At 43.6% G+C, this 27375-nt stretch overlaps 1 protein-coding gene across 3 annotated transcripts in view; it reads right to left on the bottom strand.

The window, feature by feature from the left end:
• Positions 1-27375, bottom strand: part of LOC126272054 (SH2 domain-containing protein 3C) — a 950261-nt gene that overhangs the window by 14282 nt on the left and 908604 nt on the right. For all 3 annotated transcript variants that reach the window (XM_049974570.1, XM_049974571.1, XM_049974572.1), the window contains 2 exons: positions 16377-16545; positions 5855-6047 (listed from right to left, as the gene is read on the bottom strand). In XM_049974570.1, coding sequence (XP_049830527.1) covers positions 5855-6047; positions 16377-16545 — 362 coding nt within the window. The remainder of the gene's footprint in view (positions 1-5854; positions 6048-16376; positions 16546-27375) is intronic.

Genomic DNA, 27375 nt, shown 5'->3' with positions numbered 1-27375 from the left:
ATGACTCCTTACCTTCTCCCTTAAAACCCACATCCTTTCATCTTTCCTTTCCTTCCCTCTTTCCTGACGAAGCAGCCGCCGGTTGCGAAAGCTCGAAATTCTGTGTGTGTTTTATTCATTGTGCCTATCTACTGGCACTTTCCCGCTTGGTAAAGTCTTGGAATCTGTTTTAAATAAAATAGAAAGAAACTTCCACATGGGAAAAATATATTAAAAACAAAGATTCCAAGACTTACCAAGCGGGAAAGTGCCGGCAGACAGGCACATGAACAAAACACACAAACACACACACAGAATTGCTATTCTGTGTGTGTGTTTTGTTCATGTGCCTGTCTGCCGGCGCTTTCCCGCTATATATATATATATATATATGAACAAAGATGATGTGACTTACCAAGCAAAAGCACTGGCAGGTCGATAGACACAGAAACACACACACAAAATTCTAGCTTTCGCAACCGACGGTTGCTTCTTCAGGAAAGAGAGAAGGAGAGGGAAAGACGAAAGGATGTGGGTTTTAAGGGAGACGGTAAGGAGTCATTCCAATCCCAGGAGCGGAAAGACTTACCTTAGGGGGAAAAAAGGACAGGTGTACACTCGCACACACACAACTGACAGGTTGGTGTTAGTGGGAAGTATCCAGATAACTCGGACGGTGTAACACTGTGCCAAGATGTGCTGGCCATGCACCAAGGCATGTTTAGCCACAGGGTGATCCTCATTACCAACAAACACTGTCTGCCTGTGCCCATTCATGCGAATGGACAGTTTGTTGCTGGTCATTCCCACATAGAAAGCTTCACAGTGTAGGGAGGTCTGTTGGTAAATCCTGTGGGTGCTTTCACACATGGCTCTGCCTTTGATCGTGTACACCTTCCGGGTTACAGGACTGGAGTAGGTGCTGGTGGGAGGGTGCATGGACAGGTTTTACACTGGGGGACGGTTACAAGGGTAGGAGCCAGAGGGTAGGGAAGGTGGGTTGGGGATTTCTTAGGGATGAACTAAGAGGTTACGAAGGTTAGGTGGACGGCGGAAAGACACTCTTGGTGGAGTGGCGAGGATTTCATGAAAGATGGATCTCATTTCAGGGCAGGACTTCAGGAAGTTGTATCCCTGCTGGAGAGCCACATTCAGAGTCTGATCCAGTCGCGGAAAGTATCCTGTCACAAGTGGGGCACTTTTGTGGTTCTTCTGTGGGAGGTTCTGGGTTTGAGAGGATGAGGAAGTGGCTCTGGTTATTTGCTTCTGTACCAGGTCGGGAGGGTAGTTGTGGGATGCGAAAGCTGTTTTCAGGTTGTTGGTGTATTGGTTCAAGGATTCCGGACTGGAGCAGATTCATTTGGCACGAAGACCTAGGCTATAGGGAAGGGACCGTTTGATGTGGAATGTGTGGCAGCTGTCATAATGTAGGTACTGTTGCTTGTTGGTGGGTTTGATGTGGAAGTACGTGTCAAGCTGGTCATTGGACAGATGGAGGTCAACATCAAGGAAAGTGGCATGGGTTTTGGAGTAGGACCAGGTGAATCTGATGGAACCAAAGGAGTTGATGTTGGAGAGGAAATTCTGGAGTTCTTCTTGACTGTGAGTCCAGATCATGAAGATGTCATCAATAAATCTGTACCAAACTTTAGGTTGGCAGGCCTGGGTAACCAAGAAGGCTTCCTCTAAGCGACCCATGAATAGCTTGGCGTACGAGGGGGCCATCCTGGTACCCATGGCTGTTCCCTTTTATTGTTGGTATGTCTGGCCTTCAAAAGTGAAGAAGTTGTGGGTCAGGATGAAGCTGGCTAAGGTAATGAGGAAAGAGGTTTTAGGTAGGGTGGCAGGTGATTGGCGTGAAAGGAAGTGCTCCATCGCAGCAAGGCCCTGGACATGCAGAATATTTGTGTATAGGGAAGTGGCATCAATGGTAACAAGGATGGTTTCCGGGGGTAACAGATTGGGTAAGGATTCCAGGGGTTCGAGAAAGTGGTTGGTGTCCTTGATGAAGGACGAGAGACTGCAGGTAATGGGTTGAAGGTGTTAATCTATGTAGGCAGAGATACTTTCTGTGGGGGCTTGGAAACGAGCTACAATGGGGCAGCCGGGATGATTGGGTTTGTGAATTTTAGGAAGAAGGTAGAAGGTAGGGGTACGGGGTGTCAGTGGGGTCAGGAGGTTGATGGAGTCAGGTGAAAGGTTTTGTAGGGGGCCTAAGGTTCTGAGGATTCCTTGAAGCTCTGCCTGGACATCAGGAATGGGATTACCTTGGCAAACTTTGTATCTAGTGTTGTCTGAAAGCTGACGCAGTCCCTCAGCCACATTCTCCCAACGATCAAGTACCACGGTTGTGGAACCCTTGTCCGCCGGAAGAATGATGATGGATCGGTCAGCCTTCAGATGACTGATAGCTTGGGCTTCAGCAGTGGTGATGTTGGGAGTAGGATTAAGATTTTTCATGAAGGATTGAGAGGCAAGGCTGGAAGTCGGAAATTCCTGGAAGGTTTGGAGAGGGTGATTTTGAGGAAGAGGAGGGGGGTCCCGCTGTGACGGAGGACAGAACTGTTCCAGGCAGGGTTCAATTTGGATAGTGTCTTGGGGAGTTGGATCATTAGGAGTAGGTTTAGGATCATTTCTCTTCGTGGCAAAGTGATATTTCCAGCAGAGAGTACGAGCGTAGGACAGTAAATCTTTGACGAGGGCTGTTTGGTTGAATCTGGGAGTGGGGCTGAAGGTGAGGCCTTTGGATAGGACAGGGGTTTCGGATTGGGAGAGAGGTTTGGAGGAAAGGTTAACTACTGAATCAGGGTTTTGTGGTTCCAGATTGTGTCGATTGGAATTATGAGGTTCTTGAGGGAGTGGAGCTGGAAGTGGGAGATTGAGTAGATGGGAGAGACTGGGTTGGTGTGCAATGAGAGGAGGTTGAGGTTTGCTGGAAAGGTTGTGAACGGTGAGTGAGTTGCCTTTGCAGAGGTGGGAAACCAGGAGATTGGATAGCTTTTTGAGATGGAGGGTGGCATGCTGTTCTAATTTGCGGTTGGCCTGTAGGAGGATGCTCTGAACAGCCGGTGTGGATGTGGGAGAGGAAAGATTGAGGACTTTTATTAAGGATAGGAGTTAACGGGTGTGTTCATTGGCTGAGTTGGTGTGTAGGTGAAGGATTAGGTGGGTGAGGGCAATGGATTGTTCAGTTTGGAACTGGTATAGGGACTGATGGAAAGAAGGGTTGCAGCCAGAGATGGGAACTTTAAGTGTGAGGGCCTTTCGGTGTACTACCAAATGTCAGACAAGCCTGAGAAAATAAAATATGAGAGCGTAATCTAGCTAGGGCGAAGGCATGTTTGCGGAGGGAATGTAAATAAAACTTAATGGGGTCGTTGTGGGGGTGTTGTGAGGGTGACATGGTCTTAGACGGTGGAAAGTGTAACATGAGGCTGAAATGAAAACGAAAATAAAAATATATGGGGAGAGATAAAGGTGAACTAGAAAGCAACTGGAGATCTGGGGTGAAAAAAGGCGAAAAAGTGTTGGTTAAAGCTGGGCTATGTCGATCCTGTGGTGAAGTTGGGTTGGTAGACAACAATGTGCATAAAGGTTAGGTGGTTGTGTTATCGCCAAAACACGTTAAAGGATGGAGAAATTAGGGAAAATTTCGAAAAACAACGTGTAAATGTATTAAAAGGAGTGGTTTTGTGGTGGCAGATTAAGAAAATGAGGATAACAATTGTCTGACTAAGAAATAATGACGTTAAAACCTGTGGGAAGTGGCTAAAAATGATCAGTGACGTGGGAAAAACAGAAATGGAAATAAAGCGAAAATTATTAGAACTAGCCGAAATGGTTGTTTAATAGGTGAAAGGAACTGCTAGTGAACTAGAAACGATTGATTTTATAGTAGCGGTAGTGTGGAAAGTGGAAAAAAAACTATTTTTTTTGTTATGGTTTGCAAGTGAGTTACGTATTATTGAGTATATATAGGCAGGATAAAATTGTATAGTAGATTACGGTAAAAAGGAGAAGGTAAATACAAAGTGAAACTACTGGCAAAAACAGCCTAGGTCTTCGTGGCAAACGAATCTGCTCCAGTCCGGAATCCTTGAACCAATACACCAACAACCTGAAAACAGCTTTCGCATCCCGCAACTACCCTCCCGACCTGGTACGGAAGCAAATACCCAGAGCCACTTCCTCGTCCCCTCAAACCCAGAACCTCCCACAGAAGAACCACAAAAGAGCCCCGCTTGTGACAGGATACTTTCCGCAACTAGATCAGACTCTGAATGTGGCTCTCCAGCAGGGATGCGACTTCCTCAAATCCTGCCCTGAAATGAGATCTATCCTTCATTTAATCCTCCACACTCCACCAGGAGTGTCTTTCAGCCGTCCACCTAACCTTCATAACCTCTTAGTTCATCGCTATGAAATCCCCAACCCACCTTCCCTACCCTCTGGCTTCTACCCCTGTAACTGCCCCCGGTGTAAAACCTGTCCCATGCACCCTCCCACCAGCACCTACTCCAGTCCTGTAACCCGGAAGGTGTACACGATCAAAGGCAGAGCCATGAGTGAAAGCACCCACGTGATTTACCAACTGACCTCCCTACACTGTGAAGCTTTCTATGTGGGAATGACCAGCAACAAACTGTCCATTCGCATGAATGGGCACAGGCAGACAGTGTTTGTTGGTAATGAGGATCACCCTGTGGCTAAACATGCCTTGGTGCATGGCCAGCACATCTTGGCACAGTGTTACTCCGTCCGAGTTATCTGGATACTTCCCACTAACACCAACCTGTGAGAACTCCGGAGATGGGAACTTGCCCTTCATTATATCCTCTCTTCTCGATATCCGCCAGGCCTCAAACTCCGCTAATTTCAAGTTGCCGCCGCCAATACCTCACCTGTCTTTCAACAACTTATTTGCCTCTGTACTTCCGCCTCGACTGACATCTCTGCCCGAACTCTTTGCTTTTACAAATGCCTGCTTGCGTCTGTGTATGTGCAGATGGATGTGTGTGTGTGCGGGAGTGTACACCTGTCCTTTTTTCCCCCTAAAGTAAGTCTTTCTGCTCCCGGGATTGGAATGACTCCTTACCCTCTCCCTTGAAACCCACATCCTTTCGTCTTTCCCTCTCCTTTCCTCTTTCCTGAAGAAGCAACCGTTGGTTGCGAAAGCTAGAATTTTGTGTGTATGTTTGTGTGTCTATCGACCTGCAAGCGCTTTTGTTTTGTAAGTCACATCATCTTTGTTTTTAGATATATTTTTCCCACGTAGAATGTTTCCCTCATGATGTGACTTACCAAACAAAAGCGCTGGCAGATCGATAGACACACAAAATTTGAGTTTTCGCAACCGATGGTTGCTTCGTCAGGAAAGAGAGAAGGAGAGGGAAAGATAAAAGGATGTGGGTTTTAAGGGAGAGGGTAAGGAATCATTCCAATGCCGGGAGCGGAAAGACTTACCTTAGGGGGAAAAAAGGATAGGTATACACTCGCTCACACACACACACATATTCATCCGCACATGCACAGACACATGCAGACATTTTTAAAGGCAAAGAGTTTTTCATATATATACAAAAAGGCTGAGTACTGCTAGTACTGAGAACTCAGGTTTGATTGTAAAATGAAATGCAGAGTAGTTGCTACACTGTATTGTCACTGAGAATAACCAACACAACTGCTCATAGCACCTGGTGTATACAACTACAGCAGCTACCAAAATCTGGTGCAAACTGAAGGCAGTAATCACATGATATGCATATAAAGGTGTGTTATTCATTCCATGAATCAATATCTCAAGGTAGGTAGTAATTTCAGGGTACTAATTTAATCTATTTCCAATTATGGGTGGGTGGCAACAAAATACACTTACCTATAATATCTTCAAGTGTGCGATCCTGCAGCAAAAGAAATGGTAACAAATGTGGAATTGTTGTGTTTGGTGCCTGTGGATTTGTGCACTCATTCATGCTTTTCAGTGTAGGTCGTAACTTTGCTTCAAAGTTGAAAGCACTATCAGTAAATTTCTGTCGCAGAACATGCCACGTTGAGGACAGCCTCTGAATCTGGAAAACAAAACAGTGATTATTACATATATTTTTATTTAACTATAGTACTGAGGAAATTTTTATTATCAGTTGTGTACCACATTACATGAAAAAGCAAAAGGTATGTATTTGACACCCAATATTTGGTCACAATCCTCTAATTCAGCTGAAGAACTTACAAAGTTTGGTATTCTAAATTAGGCAGCAAATTACATGAAAGACAATATTTTGCTTGAGATGAAAACATTATGTGTGAACAGGTGTGTGCCATGAGGGCAGTGCCAAAAGATCTCGATGGGCACTTTAAAATCATTGGCACTTGTAAAATAACCATCTATCAACTACAAAACAGCACTTTATTGGGATTTGCACAAATTACTCATTGCTACATCACACAATATAAATGATTTTGCTCCTTTTATATGGAGATAATCTCTGTGACTAAATAAAATGTCTTCAATTGTCTGCCACATATTTTATTTCACCTCTTTGAGAAGTGCTTTCAGCACTGAATTTGTATGATCCCTTTTAAACTTTGTGCCAGGAGAAACAGTTCCATTTCAACACAATTGTGAAGAAAGGATCACAAAATGTAACCACAGATTTATCTCTAAGAAATAACAGCAGTCATACAAAATGATAATATTAATACAAGGTCCAGCCACATTAATATCACCATTGTCTGGGTTCAGTGTCAGCATGCAATAACCACTCACAGATGGCAGGTAACAGCACTAGCAGTGGAAGGTATTTAAAGCGTGTTGGTAGGATGTAGATGATAGTTCAGTTGCTGTAATGAGGAAACAGAGTGATTCATCTGATGTCCAGAGGGGCATGATCATTTGCTTTTGGGCAAATGGTGGAGGCATTTCAGAAATGGATACATCTGAAAACCATTCACATGCCACTGTGGTTCATGCATACCATGCACGGCCAAATGGCACTATCCAAAACTGGCGCTAAGGCAACTGTGGTGATCCATCGACCATGTACAACAGGCACGAGTGATGGTTGCAGAGATGTGTATGGGGAAATAGACATGCAGCTGTTGAACAACTAACTGCCAAGATGAACCAAGGGGCTACCAAAAGTGTCTCCTCAATGACCATTCAGCAAACATTGCGTGCATTGGCCTCCGCAGTGGGTGTTGCCTGGTTCATTCACACATGCTGAATGTTGTTCATTGGCAGTGAAGACTGGAATTTGCATGCCAGTACCGCAACTCAGTATTTACTGAATGCCAACAAGTGGCCTTTTCAGATGAATCACGTTATATGCTCCGTCACATGGATGGCTCATCAGAGGGTTATGGTCTGGGGAATGTTTTTGTGGCATTTCCCGAGTGATCTTGTCATTCTGGAAGGCACAATCAATTAACACAAGCAGGCATCCATCCCTGGGACCCATTTCCACCCTTACATGTAGTTTGTTTTTCCTCGACACGATGACATCTACCAGCAGGATAATGCAGTGTGTCACAGAACTTGCAGTGTACATTCTTGGTTCAAAGAGCACCAGGAAGAGTTTACCATACTCCCATTGTCACGAAACTCCCTGGATTTAGACCCAATCAAGAATCTGTGAGACCACCTCTGTCAGCTGTTTGTGCCACAGATCCTCAACTGAGAAAGCTAGTGCAGCTGGCCATGGCAGTGGAGATGGCAAGACCACATCACTGTTGGTGCCTTCCAGCATGTTACGACTCTCTTCCTGCACATACGGCTGCGGTCTGTGCAGAAAAGGGTGGTTATTCAGGCCTTTGGCAGGGGTCAGATTAATGTGACTGGATAGCATACTGTGCTGCTGGTATGAATTACATTATACAGAATGAAATTAGCTACAAGAGCTCCTATGAAGTTGAGTATGAAGAGCTTAACACCAGAAAGTTCGTCCTTTCATTCAAGTTTCACTATATTTCCCACAAGACATACAATAATAATAATAATAATAATAATAATAATAATAATGTCAATAGCTCACATTATCAAAATGCAATTTATTCTTCTCTGTACTGAAGTAAGGGTTACTGCCACATAACTTTATATACAGTGTGACACCCCATTTGATTCTAGTTTACTTCTCCTGCTGTACAAATTAATGAACGTGCATATGCTATTATACGTAAGAGGGAAATTGTTTAGTTTTTACCAGTGTGGAACAGTTAAGAAATATTTGGGTCCTGCATGTAAGAAGTTAATTCAACAAATTTTTGCATTTGACTGTTGATATTGGGTTTACTCCAGACATAGCCAGGTGATGATAAATAAAATAGTGGTCCAGGCATATAGCGTTTATAAATACGATGTTGTTGTTGTCTTCAGTCCTGAGACTGGTTTGATGCAGCTCTCCATGCAACTCCATCCTGTGCAAGCTGCTTCATCTCCCAGTACCTACTGCAACCTACATCCTTCTGAATCTGCTTAGTGTATTCATCTCTTGGTCTCCCTCTACGATTTTTACCCTCCACCCTGCCCTCCAGTGCTAAATTTGTGATCCCTTGATGCCTCAAAACATGTCTTACCAACTGATCCCTTCTTCTAGTCAAGTTGTGCCACAAACTTCTCTTCTCCCCAATCCTATTCAATACCTCCTCATTAGTTACGTGATCTATCCACCTTATCTTCAGCATTCTTCTGTAGCACCACATTTCGTCTCTTCTTGTCCGAACTAGTTATCGTCCATGTTTCACTTCCATACATGGCTACACTCCAAACAAATAGTTTCAGAAACGACTTCCTGATACATAAATCTATATTCGATGTTAACAAATTTCTCTTCTTCTGAAACACTTTCCTTGCCATTGCCAGTCTACATTTTATATCCTCTCTACTTCGACCATCATCAGTTATTTTACTTCCTAAATAGCAAAACTCCTTTACTACTGTAAGTGTCTCCTTTCCAAATCTAATTCCCTCAGCATCACCCGATTTAATTTGACTACATTCCATTATCCTCGTTTTGCTTTTGTTGATGTTCATCTTATATCCTCCTTTCAAGACACTGTCCATTCCGTTCAACTGCTCTTCCAAGTCCTTTGCCATCTCTGACAGAATTACAATGTCATCGGCAAACCTCAAAGTTTTTACTTCTTCTCCATGAATTTTAATACCTACTTCAATTTTTTCTTTTGTTTCCTTTACTGCTTGCTCAATATACAGATTGAATAACATCGGGGAGAGGCTACAACCCTGTCTCACTCCTTTCCCAACCACTGCTTCCCTTTCATGCCCCTCGACTCTTATTACTGCCATCTGGTTTCTGTACAAATTGTAAATAGCCTTTCGCTCCCTGTATTTTACCCCTGTCACCTTCAGAATTTGAAAGAAAGTATTCCAGTCAACATTGTCAAGTCTACAAATGCTAGAAATGAAGGTTTGCGTTTTCTTAATCTTTCTTCTAAAAGAAGTCTTAAGGTCAGTATTGCCTCACGTGTTCCAACATTTCTATGGAATCCAAACTGATCCTCCCCGAGGTCCGCATCTACCAGTTTTTCCATTCGTCTGTAAAGATTTCGCATTAATATTTTGCTGTTGTGACTTATTAAACTGATAGTTCGGTAATTTTCACATCTGTCAGCACCTGCTTTCTTTGGGATTGGAATTATTATATTCTTCTTGAAGTCCGAGGGTATTTCGCCTGTCACATACATCTTGCTCACCAGATGGTAGAGTTTTGTCAGGACTGGCTCTCCCAAGGCCGTCAGTAGTTCTAATGGAATGTTGTCTACTCCCGGGGCCTTGTTTCGACTCAGGTCTTTCATTGCTCTGGCAAACTCTTCACGCAGTATCTTATCTCCCATTTCGTCTTCATCTACATCCTCTTCCATTTCCATAATATTGTCCTCAACCACATTGCCCTTGTATAAACCTTCTATATACTCCTTCCACCTTTCTGCTTTCCCTTCTTTGCTTAGAACTGGGTTTCCATCTGAGCTCTTGATGTTCATACAAGTGGTTCTCTTATCTCCAAAGGTCTCTTTAATTTTCCTGTAGGCAGTATCTATCTTACCCCTAGTGAGATAAGCCTCTACATACTTACATTTGTCATCTAGCCATCCCTGCTTAGCCATTTTGCACTTTGTATCAATCTCATTTTTGAGACCTTTGTATGCCTTTTTCCTGCTTCATTTACCGCATTTTTATATTTTCTCCTTTCATCAATTAAATTCAATATTTCTTCTGTTGCCCAAGGATTTCTACTAGTCCTTGTCTTTTTACCAACTTGATCCTCTGCTGCCTTCACTACTTCATCCCTCAAGGCTACCCATTCTTCTTCTACTGTGTTTCTTTCCCCCATTCCTGTCAATTGTTCCCTTATGCTCTCCTTGAAACTCTGTACAACCTCTGGTTCTTTCAGCTTATCCAGATCTCATGTCCTTAAATTGCCACCTTTTTGCAGTTTCTTCAGTTTTAATCTACAGGTCATAACCAATAGATTGTGGTCAGAGTCCACATCTGCCCCTGGAAATGTCTTACAATTTAAAACCTGGTTCCTAAATCTCTGTCTTACCATTATATAATCTATCTGATACCTTTTAGTATCTCCAGGATTCTTCCATGTATACAACCTTCTTTTATGATTCTTGAATGAAGTGTTAGCTATGATTAAGTTATGCTCTGTGCAAAATTCTACCAGACGGCTTCCTCTTTCATTTCTTAGCCCCAATCCATAATCACCTACTATGTTTCCTTCTCTCCCTTTTCCTACTGACGACTTCCAGTCACCCATTACTATTAAATTTTCGTCTCCCTTCACTACCTGAATAATTTTTTTTATCTTATCATACATTTCTTCAATTTCTTCGTCATCTGCAGAGCTAGTTGGCATATAAACTTGTACTACTGTAGTAGGCATGGGCTTTGTGTCTATCTTGGCCACAATAAGGCGTTCACTATGCTGTTTGTAGTAGCTTACCCGCACTCCTATTTTTTTTATTCATTATTAAACCTACTCCTGCATTACCCCTATTTTATTTTGTATTTATAACCCTGTATTCACCTGACCAAAAGTCTTGTTCCTCCTGCCACCGAACTTCACTAATTCCCACTATATCTAACTTTAACCTATCCATTTCCCTTTTTAAATTTTCTAACCTACCTGCCCGATTAAGGGATCTGACATTCCACGCTCCGATCCGTAGAACGCCAGTTTTCTTTCTCCTGATAACGACATCCTCCTGAGTAGTCCCCGCCCGGAGATCCGAATGGGGGACTATTTTACCTCCGGAATATTTTACCCAAGAGGATGCCATCATCATTTAATCATACAGTAAAGCTGCATGTACTCGGGAAAAATTACGGCTGTAGTTTCCCCTTGCTTTCAGCCGTTCGCAGTACCAGCACAGCAAGGCCGTTTTGGTTAATGTTGCAAGGCCAGATCAGTCAATCATCCAGACTGTTGCCCCTGCAACTACTGAAAAGGCTGCTGCCCCTCTTCAGGAACCACATGCTTGTCTGGCCTCTCAACAGATACCCCTCCGTTGTGGTTGCACCTACGGTACGGCCATCTGTATCGCTGAGGCACGCAAGCCTCCCCACCAACGGCAAGGTCCATGGTTCATGGGGGGAGGATGAATACGATGTCATTGAATAAATATTTTTTGACTGGAGAGCAGGTGTTCATAAAAGATGGCAGACAGTGGTAACACATATAGTAGGGCACTCTCAGTTTTCAATATATTAAAAGTGAAAATGTTTCCAAAGTATAACAGGAAGTAAATGGTGCAGCGCAGACATTGTATACATATATAATGAGGAAAAAACCTTCAGTGGTATAGCCACAAAATAAAAACTCAAATGAAAAGTTATTAACAAATGTAAGATCAAAAGTGAAATGAAAAGAAATTGGTGTGTGTGTGTGTGTGTGTGTGTGTGTGTGTGTGTGTGTGTGTGTTTGCATGCACACACATGTGCATGCATGCATGTGTGTTTTGTAATGAAATAACCAAAAGGGAAGGAACGGAAAATGGTATGGAACATGGACTCATTTCAAGAGGAGGACTGGTGAAAATATTTGTTTCAGAAAATAAATTTCTGATGGAGAAAGTTGGAAAATTAGAAACTGAAATCCAAATAAAAGAAAAACCAGTGGCAACCTTCAAGCAGGGCTGAACTCTGGAAGTGCTTCTTCTAAAAGAAAAAAGTTGTGCGTTTAGTGACAGTGACAGTAATGTAACTGCTGTAGAGTTGATGGAAAAATACAGTTTAAACTCGGAGCTCCATTAGATGAAACAACCAACTTAACATAATTTATTGAAATTAAAGGTCGGAAAATAATTATCTTTGTCATGCTGCTTGTTGGTTTCAATGATGTTTATAGGGATGAGACTTATAAACCAATCACAGAAATGAAAAAAATGCTTATACCACATAATTCATACAAATGTACCTTCTCTGAGCATCCAGATTTAACATCTCTATCGTGTTTCAAATTATGTACTACATAAAATTATATTACAGAAATATGTACAAATTTGCCAGCAACAAAGACATCATATGTTCAAGGAATCCATTTAAATACATTATGAAAGGAGCTAATGGCTGATAACATATTGATATGTGTAGATGAAATGAGTTGTAGTTAAAAGTTGTAGGCCCAGCACAAATTACAAAGTAATTTAAGTTGAAAAGAATAGTGATGAAGTGAACAGAATAACTGAAGCCCCTAAAAATCAACTTAGCAATCAGCCAAAGGATATTTTCAACTAGTTTAAACCAAAAGGATAAGAGCACTTAAAACCTGCGAAAACTTCTGCATGAGGCATTTGTAATTACTAACTGGTTTTTGCTGATAAGAGCTGAGGTGAAAGAAGCACTACAACTGAAAACTCCACAAGTAAAAACAACAATGGTCAGTAGCCACACACAAGGACAACACCCATTTCTTTTGGGGGCAAGCACTTGATTAGAAATGCCTTCAGAAACAATGTCAGCTGCAACACTAAGCAGATCATCCTTTGTTATATTGCATCAATATGTCAAGTCTTATAAAAACAAGATTACAATGTTGGAAGTACCTCTATGAAATGGTTCCCTCTAGTTCTGGGATCTAAGCGGCCTGCCATTCCTCTTTGACCTCCCACAATCAGTACCTCTCATATATCCTAGGAAGGAATTGACGGCTGCAGAAGTGTTGTGTACTTTTATGTGTCTACCACCACTGTAGGTAAAGACTGACCAGCTATACTATCCCATAATTTTTTAATTTTCTCTACCGAGTTTTTCTTTTTATTCAAACAATGATTTGTTACTCAACACTGAGAAATCAGAGTATCTGACAGTTAACAGACTTGACAAGTGGCTATTGGGATTGTAAAACAATTATTTCCAGTCTCACAATGTCATCAAAATTTCTCAATCAGAAGGTTCACTGTTACCAGAACAGGAAAGCAGCATCTGCTGCAGCAGGTAACAGTATCTGACATAGCAGTAGCTAGAGTTATTGGAAGATGCAGTACATTTGACACATGGATTACTAACCCCATCCCACTGAAAATGTTTGGGTTGGCAGCCCATCGTACAAAGTTCAACTAAGTAGGTTAGGGTTGATGGAAGATCATCATCCATATCAAGAAAGTACAAAATACATTTCATGGTTGGTGCAATGCAAGGCATTTATATAACTTGAGAGACATCTCTCAGAGCAAAGTTTTTACAGCACACAGGAAGATAACACAGCAACCGTAAATTCATCATATGACAACAAACTTTACAGAAGTAACTGAATAATAATTTTTCCTTTTATCATAAGTTCATTATGAATTTATTGCAGTTCCTGCACTTAATTATTTTAAATTGGCCTTTTTCTAATAACTCTCGTGCATCCACTTAGAAGGAGGTAAAAAGTTAATCAATTGTCTATGATATGATTGTGTTAAATCAGTTAATCAAAAACCAAAGATAACCACTAAATGAGAATAACATGTGATATCTTCTGTTCTGTTCTTCTTTGTTCACTAACTTGGTTCAATAGATGTGGCTGGTGTATCATATTGTTCTCATGTTTTGTATGGAGAAATAAACTGCAATGTTTCAACTGTATCAGTAACATACTGTTTTTAAGGTGGGTAGTTTTCTCATAAGTGGTGGCTCTACAACAACAGTGAATAACGAGAAGCACATCAAGTGTGACCCCATGATGCTTGTCATCATGGAAGCCATTTCACTGGAACAGTTAGTAAGTGGATTGAATGGCATGACTATCAATCATCACCCTCAAATGCTTCTGACTGACAAATATTCACTGGATATGCCATGTTTAGTACAGCCCATGAACGTTTCATCAATTGGCTGCACTGTGACACTTGTGACACATAGTAATGTGATTTTGCTGTATATGCCACAACAGCCAGACCTATGGTTACAAATGGTGAACTTCAATTTACAATTTATGACATGTATGGCGACAATATACTGTTTCCATTTACCATTAGTGCATTGGACACTCAAAGTTTATTATTGTTGTTGTTGGATATTATTATTCATTCCAACCCGATGTGTAAAGCACACTGTACTTTGAGGTGTACACAAATTCCAGGGACTTACACATACAACAGATTTTAAATGGTCAGGTTATTGATGACAAACTGCCATTAAATCTGACACTGTAGCTCCTGCTGCTGAATCTGTTTATGGAGAACCCCTCTAACTCCCATCAGCATTCTTTCTACAATAGCAAGGATGTCCTCTATGTGATTTGTTGTTTCTTCTTCAGCAAGTAAAGCTCTGTATCTCTAAATCTCACCTATCACCAGCATCCCAAAATACAGACACAAATGTTTTCATACCTAAAGATCTACACATGTCATGTGTGAATGTGATCAAGAAACTTTGACAAACTGTGCCTTCAACCTGGTGCATAGAAAGTAATTCCTCAAAATTTTTATGTGAAAACCCTTAAACCTTTTTACAGAAGGAAAATGTTAATAGCATTTTATAGCTTTATTCTTCATAACTACATGTTTACAGCATTCTTCCACTACAGGGCTATGAATTGTAGCATATAACATGGTGGTGTATAACTGAAGTATGTCAGTGCACGAGAAGCAACATGCTGTAGTCAAGTATTGAATTCAGGGAGTTTGCTGACACATGATGCATGTTCCCCTTCAGCATGGCAGTGCTGGACCACACATGTGAGCTATGGCATCTGCAGCAATCTGATGCCTTGAGTTCATTGTCATTTATCACCCTCCATACAGTCTCGACTTTCCCCATCCAATTATCGTTTGTTTCCAAAACTTGGAGAATACCTTCGAGGACATTATTTTGATAGTGATGAAGTGGTGTAAGCAGAGGTGAGTTTGTGGCTCCATCAACATAGTCTAAGATTCTGAAGTGACGGTATCAACAAACTGGTCTCTTGTTGGGAGAAATGTGTTTATTGCCAGGGTGGTTATGTTGAGAAATAAATATGCAGACATGAAGAACAAAGAGGTCGAAAGTTAATAACATTTGTTTTATTTAAAAAGCTGCAAGAGTTATCACCCAAAAATTCAAAGGCATTACTTTTCAACATGCCCCAATAAGTGGTAGGCCCAAAATTGTCTCTCTGGAATTGTGTAACCCTGCCTACCTGATGCTGGGGGGTGTTATTATAGATCAACATTACAACTGTCATTTGATGCCTACACAGGATGACACAAGTGAGTCCAAGGTTTTGCCTTCACCTGAACAGACTTCATCACATTCAGACACTTCACTAATATTACTAGAATACCTTCCAATTTGTAGGGCTGATCAAGTGGAATGTAAAAATATGGCTCTACTGTAGGGAGGGGAGAGGGACACATTTAATGTAAACCTAAAGACAATTGCTGAATGAGAATAGTGTCTGATATCTTCTGTTCTATTGCTCTTTGCTTATTCACTTTGTTTTATTCCATATGGTTCATGTATCACTGTTCTTGTGTTTTGTGTGCTTTTGCAAAGGCGCAAAAATAAATTGTGATATTTCACCTCTGTCAGATACGTACTGTTTTTATTGTTTATAGTGTTCTCACGTAGTCATGTGGGATTGAAGACTCTCTTATCTGGGCAAGGATAAGAAAGGAAATTGTGTATATTGTATTTGAAGGAAATCTAGATGACCAGCTGCGGATTTGAATCCTGCTCCTCCCATAAGTCTTAACCACTGAACCATCTCATTTTATATTTTCATTTTGAGTTTTTCACACAACATCAGCAGTCTCCTGGTTAATGTTTTCTCTTTCCTAATTACAATTTAGCAGTTAGTAGGACAAAGCTTCTATAAATGGTACTTTCCTATAGCAAATTGCATTGTGCTAATGTCTGATTTCGCTGCAAAAGAAAACAAATATGATGCAATTGCTGTAGTGGGTAATGTTACCTGTGGCATGCAAAGACCCATCATCACAGCACAAAATCCATAGAGATTACCAAGTGCTGTTTTTGTCTCAACTGCTACTTCAATCCATTTATTTAGTGATTCTGCTCGTTCTGCTTCTGTGGTGCAAGTTAAGATCGTGACTGCCACCAACAGTTTCAGACATTCAGTCCTGTAAAAATATATGACAAAAATTAGATCTATTGGCACAATACAAAAATTATATCTATTGGCACAATCGTACTCACTATCAGCAGGTGCCAGTCATCCCTGAAATTCCACATTTAGTTAGGACTTGCTACAATAAACATATGAAATGCCAGGTATGTGCAAGGCACTGCTTGCAAGCAAAAAGTTACTGTTTTATATGTATGTGCTACTGTGTGAACACACATATAATGCATAAAATACAGTTGCTGTGCCATGTGCATGTTCACTTTAATTTGGATGTAAAGTAATTGATCAATGAGACATTTAATGCTTGCATACAGATGATGCAATGAATTCTTACAAGTGCTGTACGTCGGTTTATCTTCACTATAACCTAATAAAATAACTTATTTTTTGACAGCAAAATGTTTCTTGTTTTCTTTTGTATATGTAATACAAATGTAATGAATAATTTTATTCCATCAGATTGCACTCTGTTCCCTATGTTATTTGTCGAACTTTGAATAATCAGTTTTAATCGATTATTTTTAATATTATCATTCATTACAACTGTGCTTTGGAATGATGTAACAATTTTACTATGCCACAACTAAGAAAATGTACTTTACAACAAAAATTTCTCAATTTCTTCAAATATGACTACTTTTAGCCTAAAGAGGCATTACTAGTGGCTGCTCTAGTAGTACATATGGTGGAAGACAAACATCCACTTACCATCCACAGAAACAGGAACAATTAGAGCAGAGCTGATAGGCACATAAATTTAAAAACACTGTTAAATCTCTAGCATATGGAAATCATTAAAATTTCTTCCTACACGTGAAGATGCAGAACAGGAAAAGTGGAGTACATGTGCAAAAGTATTAATGGGAAAAAAAGAGATTTTTCAAATTCATGAATGAAGTAAAAGAAATGATCAAGAAGTTACAGATTATAACTACAGCAAATAATATAATACATCAAACAGCAAAAATATTAATAGCCTTGTAGTACAGCTACATCCATGAGCAAAATCTACTGTTGTCTTAATAAACTACAATATAACAGGGACTCAACATACTGACTTAGTGATTTCCAAACCTCAGCTTGGTTTGTTTTACATGTAAAACTTTTCACACTGTTCACTTGCAGACAGAAATGCTAGCTCCCTCAGTGTAATTTGTGCTCTTACTGTTTTTTGCAGTAATTTATTGGGCTGAGACAATTATCCGCAATAGCTCATATATAAACTCTACAGAGGCAATAAATACAAGTAAGTCATCATTTATCTCTTAAAAGCAGACGCCGACAATACATATTTTATTTTGCATTGTCAGTTGCAAAACACCCTGTAAGATTCTACAGGTCTTCATTTAGGTAAATCTGAAGTAAAATGTTTCAATTCCTTGTAATACAGACAATATGTAATTTGTCAATTGAATAATCTTAAAATTATCCACACAAAAACATTTAAAGTCTCCTCAAAACAACTAATTTCCATTTTCCTTACACAGAACTTTAATTTCACTAGCAAATTTACTTACTAATAAATTTCACCAGTAAAAGAATGAGACATAAAGCCTTACATTATCGTTTGGAAACGTGTTCAAGGCTGGAACCAGAATCACTACATTCATCAACTCATTAGTTTTGGCATGAATGCTGAGATATTTTTCTAAATTTTATGAGAACACACTTGCATTATGTTGTGGCTTTCTTCAAACTGATAATTTATATGTCTTTCTTGTTTAAAGCAGCAGCTTGCAAGTTCCATTTAAATATATTTTTTTCTGGAAGACCAAGTTGAGAGAGGTGGGTGGGGGGGGGGGGGGGGGGGGGAGGCAGCTGCCCTTGAGAAGAAGTGAGTTTATGTAGCACAATTTTGGAATCAAATGCTCACCAGCAGTGGATGAATATATAATATTGTACATAATGACTTTCCCTTTGCATGTGTTATCAATTTCAATGAGTTTATATATTCTTCATAGATGACACTACGTAGGAGTCAGTTGTAAAGATCAGGCAGTCTTCGTGATGGATGCCATGTAAGAAATCACTTCTAACTCAAGATTGGCTCATTTTGTAAGCCTGGGCATAAGCCGGGGGCGAGACCAGTAACATCTCTGTTTGCACCATGAAGTATAATATAGGAAATATTCCTGTTTCTAGAGGCAGATATGGATTCTGACCATAAATTATTGTTTATGAATCACAGAAAAGAGTGAAAAAAATTGCAGAAAGGTAGAACATAATTGAAGTAGAGCCTAGATAAGTTGAAGCACCCCGGGGTTGTCATAAGATTCAAAGTGAGTGTTAGACAGCAACTTACTAAAACTGGAGAGAGGAGGAGAATTAAAGATTAATGGATAGCTTTGATGGAACAGTGACTGCAGGAGAGGGACATGTAGGCAAAAAGATAAAGTCCAGTTGATATCCTTGGATAACATATGAGATATTGAATTTAGCTGATGAAAGGAAAAAATATAAAAATTCAGGAATTGAGATAGGCAAAAGGGAATACAGACACGTAAAGTTTGAGAGGACCAAATGGTAAAACAGGAATGGCTGGAGGACAAAAACAAATATGTAGATGTAGGCATGACCACAGGAAAGATAGGTGCCATCTTTGGAGAAAAAGGAAGTGTCTTATGAACATTAAGAGCTCAAATGGCAAGGCAGCACTAAGCAAAGAAGGCGGGGAGGGGGGGGGGGGGGGTAGATGGATGGAATTTATAGAAGGACTATGCTAGTTTTAGATAAAAAAAGAAGTAAATAAATAAAAAAATTTAAGTGTCATGTAATCTTTTGTGTAATGTAATACCTTTTATTAACTTGACACGTTCCACATCATTACGAAGTGTCGTATTCATGATCTATGTAACAAGTACTAATATAATCTACAATGTTTTCAGGGACTGCACAATGCATATGACGATAAAGCACTGCCATGTTGTATGGTGGTAAGATGGGTGAAAGTTTTTCAGGATGGCATGGATGTCACTCAAGATCACCCTGGTTCTCCTCATTCACAGTACATGCACCATGAACCGGCTGGTGCTGAAGTAATGGTTATCATTGCTTATGGGTTAATCCTACACCATGTCGTACCACAGTGGCAAACAGTCATTGCACTGTATTAGTGTCATTTCTTATGATGAAATCATCTTTCTCCTGCACTGAGAAGAAAGCGATGGCACCTTGTGGCACTGCATTTGATCATCCTTCATGACAACACACAATTCCACATTGTGAACCTCATACAGCAGCTCCTGCCTATTTTTGGTGGAAGATACTGGAACGTCACCATATTCACCCGATATGAGTCCATGTGGTTACAACCTGTTCACTAACTTGAAAGAAATATTATATAATGCAAACGGGAAGTAGATGAAGACGAGATGGGAAACATGGTACTGCAAGAGGAATTTAACAGAGCACTGAAAGGCCTAAATCGAAACAATGCCTCTGGGTAGATGACATTCCCCCAGGATTATTGAGAGTCTTGTGAGGGCATGCCATGAAACAAACTATTCCTCTTGGTACACAAGATATATATGATGGGCAAAATGACTTCAGACTTCAATAAGAATATATCTGATTCTGATTCTCAATAAATAAGGCACTGATGTGTGAATATTTTGCATTATCAGTTTAATTAGGTCATGGTTGTGAAATATTGACACATTATTTATAGAAGAATTGCAAGACTGGTAGTGTTGGCCTCAGGAAATATCATTAATTCCACATAAATGTAGTACTGTAGGGACTTTGGAAGATAGACAGAAGGAAGGCAAACTTATGTTTATAGCAGTTGTACATTTAAAGGTAGGTTTTGACCATGGTGACTGAAATACACTCTTAAAATATAATAGCAGTAGGGATGGAATATAAGGAGTGAATAATTATCAACACTATTGGCCATTAAAATAGCTACACCACGAAGATGACATGCTGCAGACGCAAAATTTAATCAACAGGAAGAAGATGCTGTGAGATGCAAATGATTCGCTTTTCAGAGCATTCACACAAGGTTGGCACTGGTGGCGACACCCACAATGTGCTGACATGAGGAAAGTTTCCAACCGATTTCTCATACACAAACAGCAGTTGACCGGTTTTGCCTGGTGAAACATTGTTGTGAAGCCTCGTTTAAGGAGGAGAAATGTGTTCCATCACGTTTCCGACTTTGATAAAGGTCGGATTATTGCCTATCGCGATTGTGGTTTATCGTCTCGTGACATTGCTGCTCGCGTTGGTCGAGATCCAATGATTGTTAGCAGAATATAGATTCGGTGGGTTCAGGAGGGTAATATGGAACGCTGTGCTGGATCCCAACGTCCTCGTATCACTAGTAGTCGAGATGACAGACATCTTATCCGCATGGCTGTAACGGATCGTGCAGCCACGTCTTGATCCTGAGTCAACAGATGGGGACGTTTGCGAGACAACAACCATCTGCATGAACAGTTTGATGATGTTTGCAGCAGCATGGACTATCAGCTCGGAGACCATGGCTGCGGTTACCCTTGACGCTGCAGCACAGACAAGATCGCCTGCAATGGTGTACTCAATGACGAACCTGGGAGCACGAATGGCAAAACGTCATTTTTTCGGATGAATCCAGGTTCTGTTTACAGAATCATGATGGTCGCATCGTTTGGCGACATCGTGGTGAACGCAGATTGGAAGTGTCTATCCATCATCGCCATATTGGTGTATCACCCGGCGTGATGATGTGGGGTGCCATTAGTTACACGTCTCGGCCACTGTAAGACGTCATACAGAAAATACAATGCTTTGTATTTCTAGTGAGTGAACAGTACTACCGATAAGCATAATTTCTTATTTACACTAAAGCCATTGCCATATCTGTATCAAGTGCAAATAGGTTTTTCTATCACCAGTAATTACAAATAAAATACTGGTATTATTTTGTTCCAAAATTATGATTCAATATTTGCTAACTAACATTCGTATTTTTACTAAAATAAATAGAAATTAAGTAACAGCTCAAAAATGGTGTAACTACCGCGAAAGCATTCAATTACTGACGACTATTTTAATTAATTACAAATGTTTTGTATTATCATTGCTCCTTTTTTCCGTCGTGCTGTTTTGGTGTATGGCTGTGTGTGATGTACGAACAAAATCGAAGTGGGTCTGTGCATAAGGCCTCATGCGGGAATATTTAATGTAGGGTATCCAACTCTCACGTACTTCCTGGGAGCTCCCGTATTGTAGCTTTTTTTTTAATCCTCCGATCTCCCTTATCCCTTAATTACATGACCACATGTTTCTTCCGTGTATGCCGTTAGTATTGAATGTTATAAATATTAATCCTCGACAGTTCAAATTCCTTGACCGGTAGAGTTCGAAACGTTTTCATATCGGCATATAGTTTTTCTGTTCGTGCCTCTACGGAAAGAAAACGGTTTGGCTCAAGGGAGTGCTTGGTGCGGGAAGGAATGACATACTATACACGTTAGAGGGGTCAAGAGCCGGAAATATTTACTTGTTTCTCGGTCAGTGTTGCCAACCGAAATAATAAAGCCTTGCGATAGTGAACTGTTGGTTGGTTGGTTGGTTGGGTGTGGGATTGAAGGGACCAGACTGCTAAGGTCATCGGTCCCTTGTTCCACGATAAAATCACACGAAATAAAAACTGACAGTCGTTAAAAACGGAGAACTGAGAGAAGGGACGACACAATACAAGAAAGGCAGACAAAGACCAGACAAACGGAACTAAAATCGCACCGAGTGTGAAGGTGGTTGGCCGACCATGAAAATAAGGAAAAGCCAACCACCAAATGACATTAAAACCCACAGTTTAAAACCACAGGCCAAAGGCCCAAGTCAATACAGGAAATAAAAGGACAAACACTCAAATCATACGATAAAAACCCCCTGCCCGAATAAAACTCAACACGAGGTCCGCCATAGCATCGTCATCACATAAAAGGGCAGGGAGGGTATCAGGCAGCGCAAACGTCTGCCTGAGTCCTGTTAAAAGCGGGCAGTCCACCAAAATGTGGACCACCGTCAGAGCTGCCCCGCAGCGACATAGCGGTGGGTCCTCCCGGCGCAACAAATGGCTGTGCGTCAGCCACGTGTGGCCAACGCGCAGCCGGCAGAGGACGACAGAGTCCTTCCGAGAGGCCCGCATGGAGGAGCACCACACACGGGTCGTCTCCTTCACCGCCCGAAGTTTGTTGGGCGTGGGCAGGGTGCGCCACTCGTCACCCCAGGCACCAAGCACTTTCTGGCGCAAAAGCGACAGGAGATCACACTCCATAAGGCCGAGTTCCAGAGCCGGTGAACTCACTGCCTGTTTAGCCAGCGTGTCAACCCGCTCATTGCCCGGGATGCCGACATGACCTGGGGTCCAAACAAAGACCACGGAGCGGCCGCAACGGGCAAGAGCATGGAGCGACTCGTGGATGGCCATCACCAGACGGGAACGAGGAAAGCACTGGTCAAGAGCTCGTAAACCACTCAGGGAGTCACTACAGATGACAAAGGACTCACCTGAGCGGGAGCGGATATACTCTAGGGCGCGATAGATGGCAACCAACTCGGCAGTGTATACACTGTTCCCGGGTGCCAGCGACCGTTGCTCACAATGATCCTCTAGAGTAAGAGCGTAACCAGTGCGACCAGAGACCATCGAACCGTCGGTATAGGTCACGGCAGATCCGGGAAACTCGGCAAGGAGAGCAACAAAGCGGCGGCGGAGGGCCGGAGGAGGGACCGAGTCTTTCGGACCCTGTGCCAAATCCAGCCGAATGCATGGTCGGCGCACACACCAAGGGGGCAGACGGAGATTGGCCCGGAAAACAGGCGGGAGAGGAAAAAACTCAATCCCACACAGTAGAGCCCGGATGCGAACCGCGATCGTACACCCTGACCGGGGCCGCCTGTCTGGAAGATGGACGATCGAGTGCGGGAACAGGAGACGGTAGTTGGGATGCCTTGGCAAGCTACAAACGCGGGCAGCATAAGCGGCCAGAAGTCGGTCGCGCCGGATCCGCAATGGAGGAACACCAGCCTCCACAAGTAAGCTGTCAACAGGGCTTGTCCGAAATGCTCCTGTGGCGAGTCGGATCCCGCAGTGATGGATGGGATCCAGCAATTGCAACGCTGATGGCGACGCCGAACCATAAGCCACACACCCATAATCAAGGCGGGACTGGATCAGCGCTTGATACAGCCGGAGAAGGGTGGACCGATCGGCACCCCATCCGGTGTGGCTAAGGCAACGGAGAGCGTTTAAATGCCGCCAGCATGTTTGTTTAAGCTGCCTAATATGAGGCAGCCAAGTCAACCGGGCATCAAATACCAGTCCCAAGAACCGATGCGTCTCTACCACAGCAAGAGGTTCACCGTCAAGGTAAAGGCGTGGCTCAGGGTGAACCGTGCGACGCCGGCAGAAATGCACAACGCAGGTCTTAGCGGCCGAAAACTGGAAGCCGTGCGCTACAGCCCACGACTGCGCCTTGCGGATAGCGCCCTGCAGCTGGCGCTCAGCAACTGCAATGCCAGCGGAGCTGTAGTAGAGGCAGAAATCGTCTGCATACAACGAAGCTGCGACGGACGATCCCACCGCCTCAGCGAGCCCATTGATCGCAATTAAAAACAGGGAGACACTGAGGACAGACCCCTGTGGGACCCCGTTCTCCTGGACCCGGGAGGAACTATGGGACGCAGCAACTTGCACGCGGAAGGAACGAGACGACAGAAAATTCTGAATAAAAATCGGGAGCGGGCCCCTAAGACCCCACCCATGAAGTGTGACCAGGATGTGATATCGCCAAGTCGTATCGTACGCCTTCCGCATGTCGAAGAAGACGGCAACCAGATGTTGGCGGCGTGCAAAGGCTGTACAGACGGCAGACTCTAGGGAGACCAGATTATCGACGGCAGAGCGGCCTTTGCGGAACCCACCCTGAGACGGAGCCAGAAGGCCTCGAGACTCGAGGAGCCAACTCAACCTCCGGCTCACCATACGTTCTAGCAACTTGCAAAGAACGTTGGTGAGGCTTATGGGGCGGTAGCTGTCCACCTCCAGCGGGTTCTTGCCAGGTTTCAACACGGGGAGGACGGGAACACACCCTCAACCCAGATGCGGTTGAAAACATCTAGGAGGCGTCGCTGGCAATTCACAGAGAGGTGTTTCAGCATCTGGCTGTGGATGCGGTCTGGCCCAGGAGCCGTATCAGGGCAAGCAGATAGGGCACTCTGGAATTCCCAGTCGCTGAAAGGAGCATTGTACGACTCCGCGTGGCGCGTGTGAAAGGAAAGCCTCCAACTTTCCAACCGCTCTTTCCGGGAGCGGAAGGCCAGTGGGTAATTCGTAGATGCGGAACACTGAGCAAAATGCGCTGCTAACCGGTCCGCAATCGTGTCGGAGTCAGTACACACCACACCATTCAGCGAAAGCCCAGGGACAGAGACAGGCGGCCGATAGCCATGGAGTCGCCTAATCTTAGCCCAAACCTGCGATGCAGAGGTACGGACGCCAATGGTGGAAACATACCGTTCCCAGCACTCCTGCTTCCGTTGGCGAATAAGGCGTCGGGCACGGGCACGGAGCTGTTTAAAAACGATGAGGTTCTCCAAGGACGGGTGCCGCTTATGGCGTTGAAGAGCCCGCCGGCGATCTCTAATCGCCTCTGCGATCTCGGGCGCCCACCAAGGCACAGTCCTCCTCCGAGGGGACCCGGATGAACAGGGAATCGCAGATGCCGCCGCAGAAACGATGCCGGTGGTGACCGACTGAACCACCACATCAATGGTGTCAGGGGAAGGAGGTGCGATAGTGGTGAGAGAGGAGAACAAGCCCCAATCAGCCTTATTCAGAGCCCATCTGGAGGAGCGTTCAGAAGAGTGACGCTGTGGTAGTGACAGAAAGATGGGGAAATGGTCACTACCACATAAGTCGTCATGGACACTCCAGTGGATGGATGGTGAAAGTCCGGGGCTGCAGATAGAAAGGTCGATGGCCGAAAATGTGCCATGGACGACGCTGAAATGTGTCGGCTCTCCCGTGTTTAAGAGGCAGAGGTCAAGCTGCGAGAGAAGAGTCTCGACATCTCTACCCCGGCCAGTAATCGCGGCGCTACCCCACAGGGGGTTATGGGCGTTAAAGTCGCCCAGTAACACAAAAGGAGGAGGCAGTTGTGCTATCAATGCAGCCAACACATGACGCGAGACATCACCATCTGGCGGAAGATACAAACTGCAGACAGTAATAGGCTGAGGTGACCACATCCTTACAGCGGCAGCCTCTAAAGGCGTGTGAAGAGGTACACATTCGCTGTAGACAGAGTTAAGGATGAAGACGCAGACTCCACCAGATACCTTATCATAAGCTGCCCGGTTCTTGTAATAACCCCGATACCCACGTAGGGCAGGGGTCCGCATTGCCGGAAACCAAGTTTCCTGTAGGGCAATGCAGAGGAAAGGGTGACTGCTGATGAGTTGGCGAAGCTCAGCAAGGTGGTGGAAAAAAGCGCTGCAGTTCCACTGGAGTATTGCTTTGTCCATGTCCGAAAAAGGCGTGAAGGGGCCGAGGAGGCAGATCACGCCACTGGGTCACCTGCTGCCACCGATGGAGGACCAGTACAATCTGCTTCCATTGCGTCTGAGGGTCCGGCGAGATCCAGGTCCTCAGCGGACGCCCGGATCTCCACCTTATCCCCGGACGCAGAGCCTGTAGGGAGCAGTGGGGTGGATGCCACCGCGTGGTCCTTGGCCTTAGAGGTCTTCTTCTTCGCCTTGTCTCTCTGGTCCTTGGGTTTCATTGGCTGGGAGGGCTCCAGCGAGTCAGTCTCCGGGACGGAGGAGGAGCGGGAAGCCCTGCGATCAGCCGCTGGTCTGCTTTTCGTCCATTGGCTGACGTCACCCTTCCCAGAGGCGGAAACCTGGGAAGGAAGGGACCCAAGGGACCCTTTCCGTGCTATTCGAGCAGGGGAAGTTTGAGGCTTCCCCAGCTTAGAAGTGGGGACTGATGTCCCCGATGGTTGGGGGGTTGCTGCTCCTGAGGCAGGTAGTGCAGGAGCAGCAGGGAGTGAAGTGCCCCCCACCATCAAGGGGGCAGGTGTAGCATTCCGGCTCTGAGAGGTGGCAGTCTGAGGGAGAGCCAATGGGGCCATAACAGTAGTAGCCGCGGCGTAAGAGGCAGTCATTCGAACAGGATGGAGGCGTTCGAACTTCTGCCTGGCCTCGGTGTATGTCAGGCGGTCCAGGGTCTTATACTCCATGATTTTGCGCTCTTTCTGGTAGATCCTGCAGTCCGGCGAGCAAGGTGAGTGGTGCTCTCCGCAGTTTACACAGATGGGAGGCGGAGCACATGGAGTATTGGGATGTGATGGGCGTCCACAATCTCGACATGTGAGGCTGGAAGTACAGCAGGAAGACATATGCCCGAACTTCCAGCACTTAAAGCACCGCATCGGGGGAGGGATATAGGGCTTGACGTCACAACGATAGACCATCACCTTGACCTTCTCAGGTAAAGTATCACCCTCGAAGGCCAAGATGAAGGCACCGGTGGCAACCTGCTTATCCCTTGGACCACGATGTACGCGCCAGACGAAGTGAACACCTCGCCGCTCTAAATTGGCGCGAAGCTCGTCATCGGACTGCAATAGAAGGTCCCGATGGAATATTATGCCCTGGACCATATTAAGACTCTTATGGGGCGTGATTGTAACCGGAACATCCCCCAGCTTGTTACAATCGAGTAACCGGCGGGACTGGGCGGAGGACGCCGATTTAATCAAAACCGAGCCCGAGCGCATTTTGGACAAGCCCTCCACCTCCCCGAACTTGTCCTCTAAGTGCTCGACGAAGA

Source organism: Schistocerca gregaria, chromosome 5, assembly GCF_023897955.1.
Source record: "Schistocerca gregaria isolate iqSchGreg1 chromosome 5, iqSchGreg1.2, whole genome shotgun sequence".
Taxonomy (NCBI): Eukaryota; Metazoa; Arthropoda; class Insecta; order Orthoptera; family Acrididae; genus Schistocerca; species Schistocerca gregaria.
This window is presented reverse-complemented; position numbering and strand designations above follow the sequence as displayed.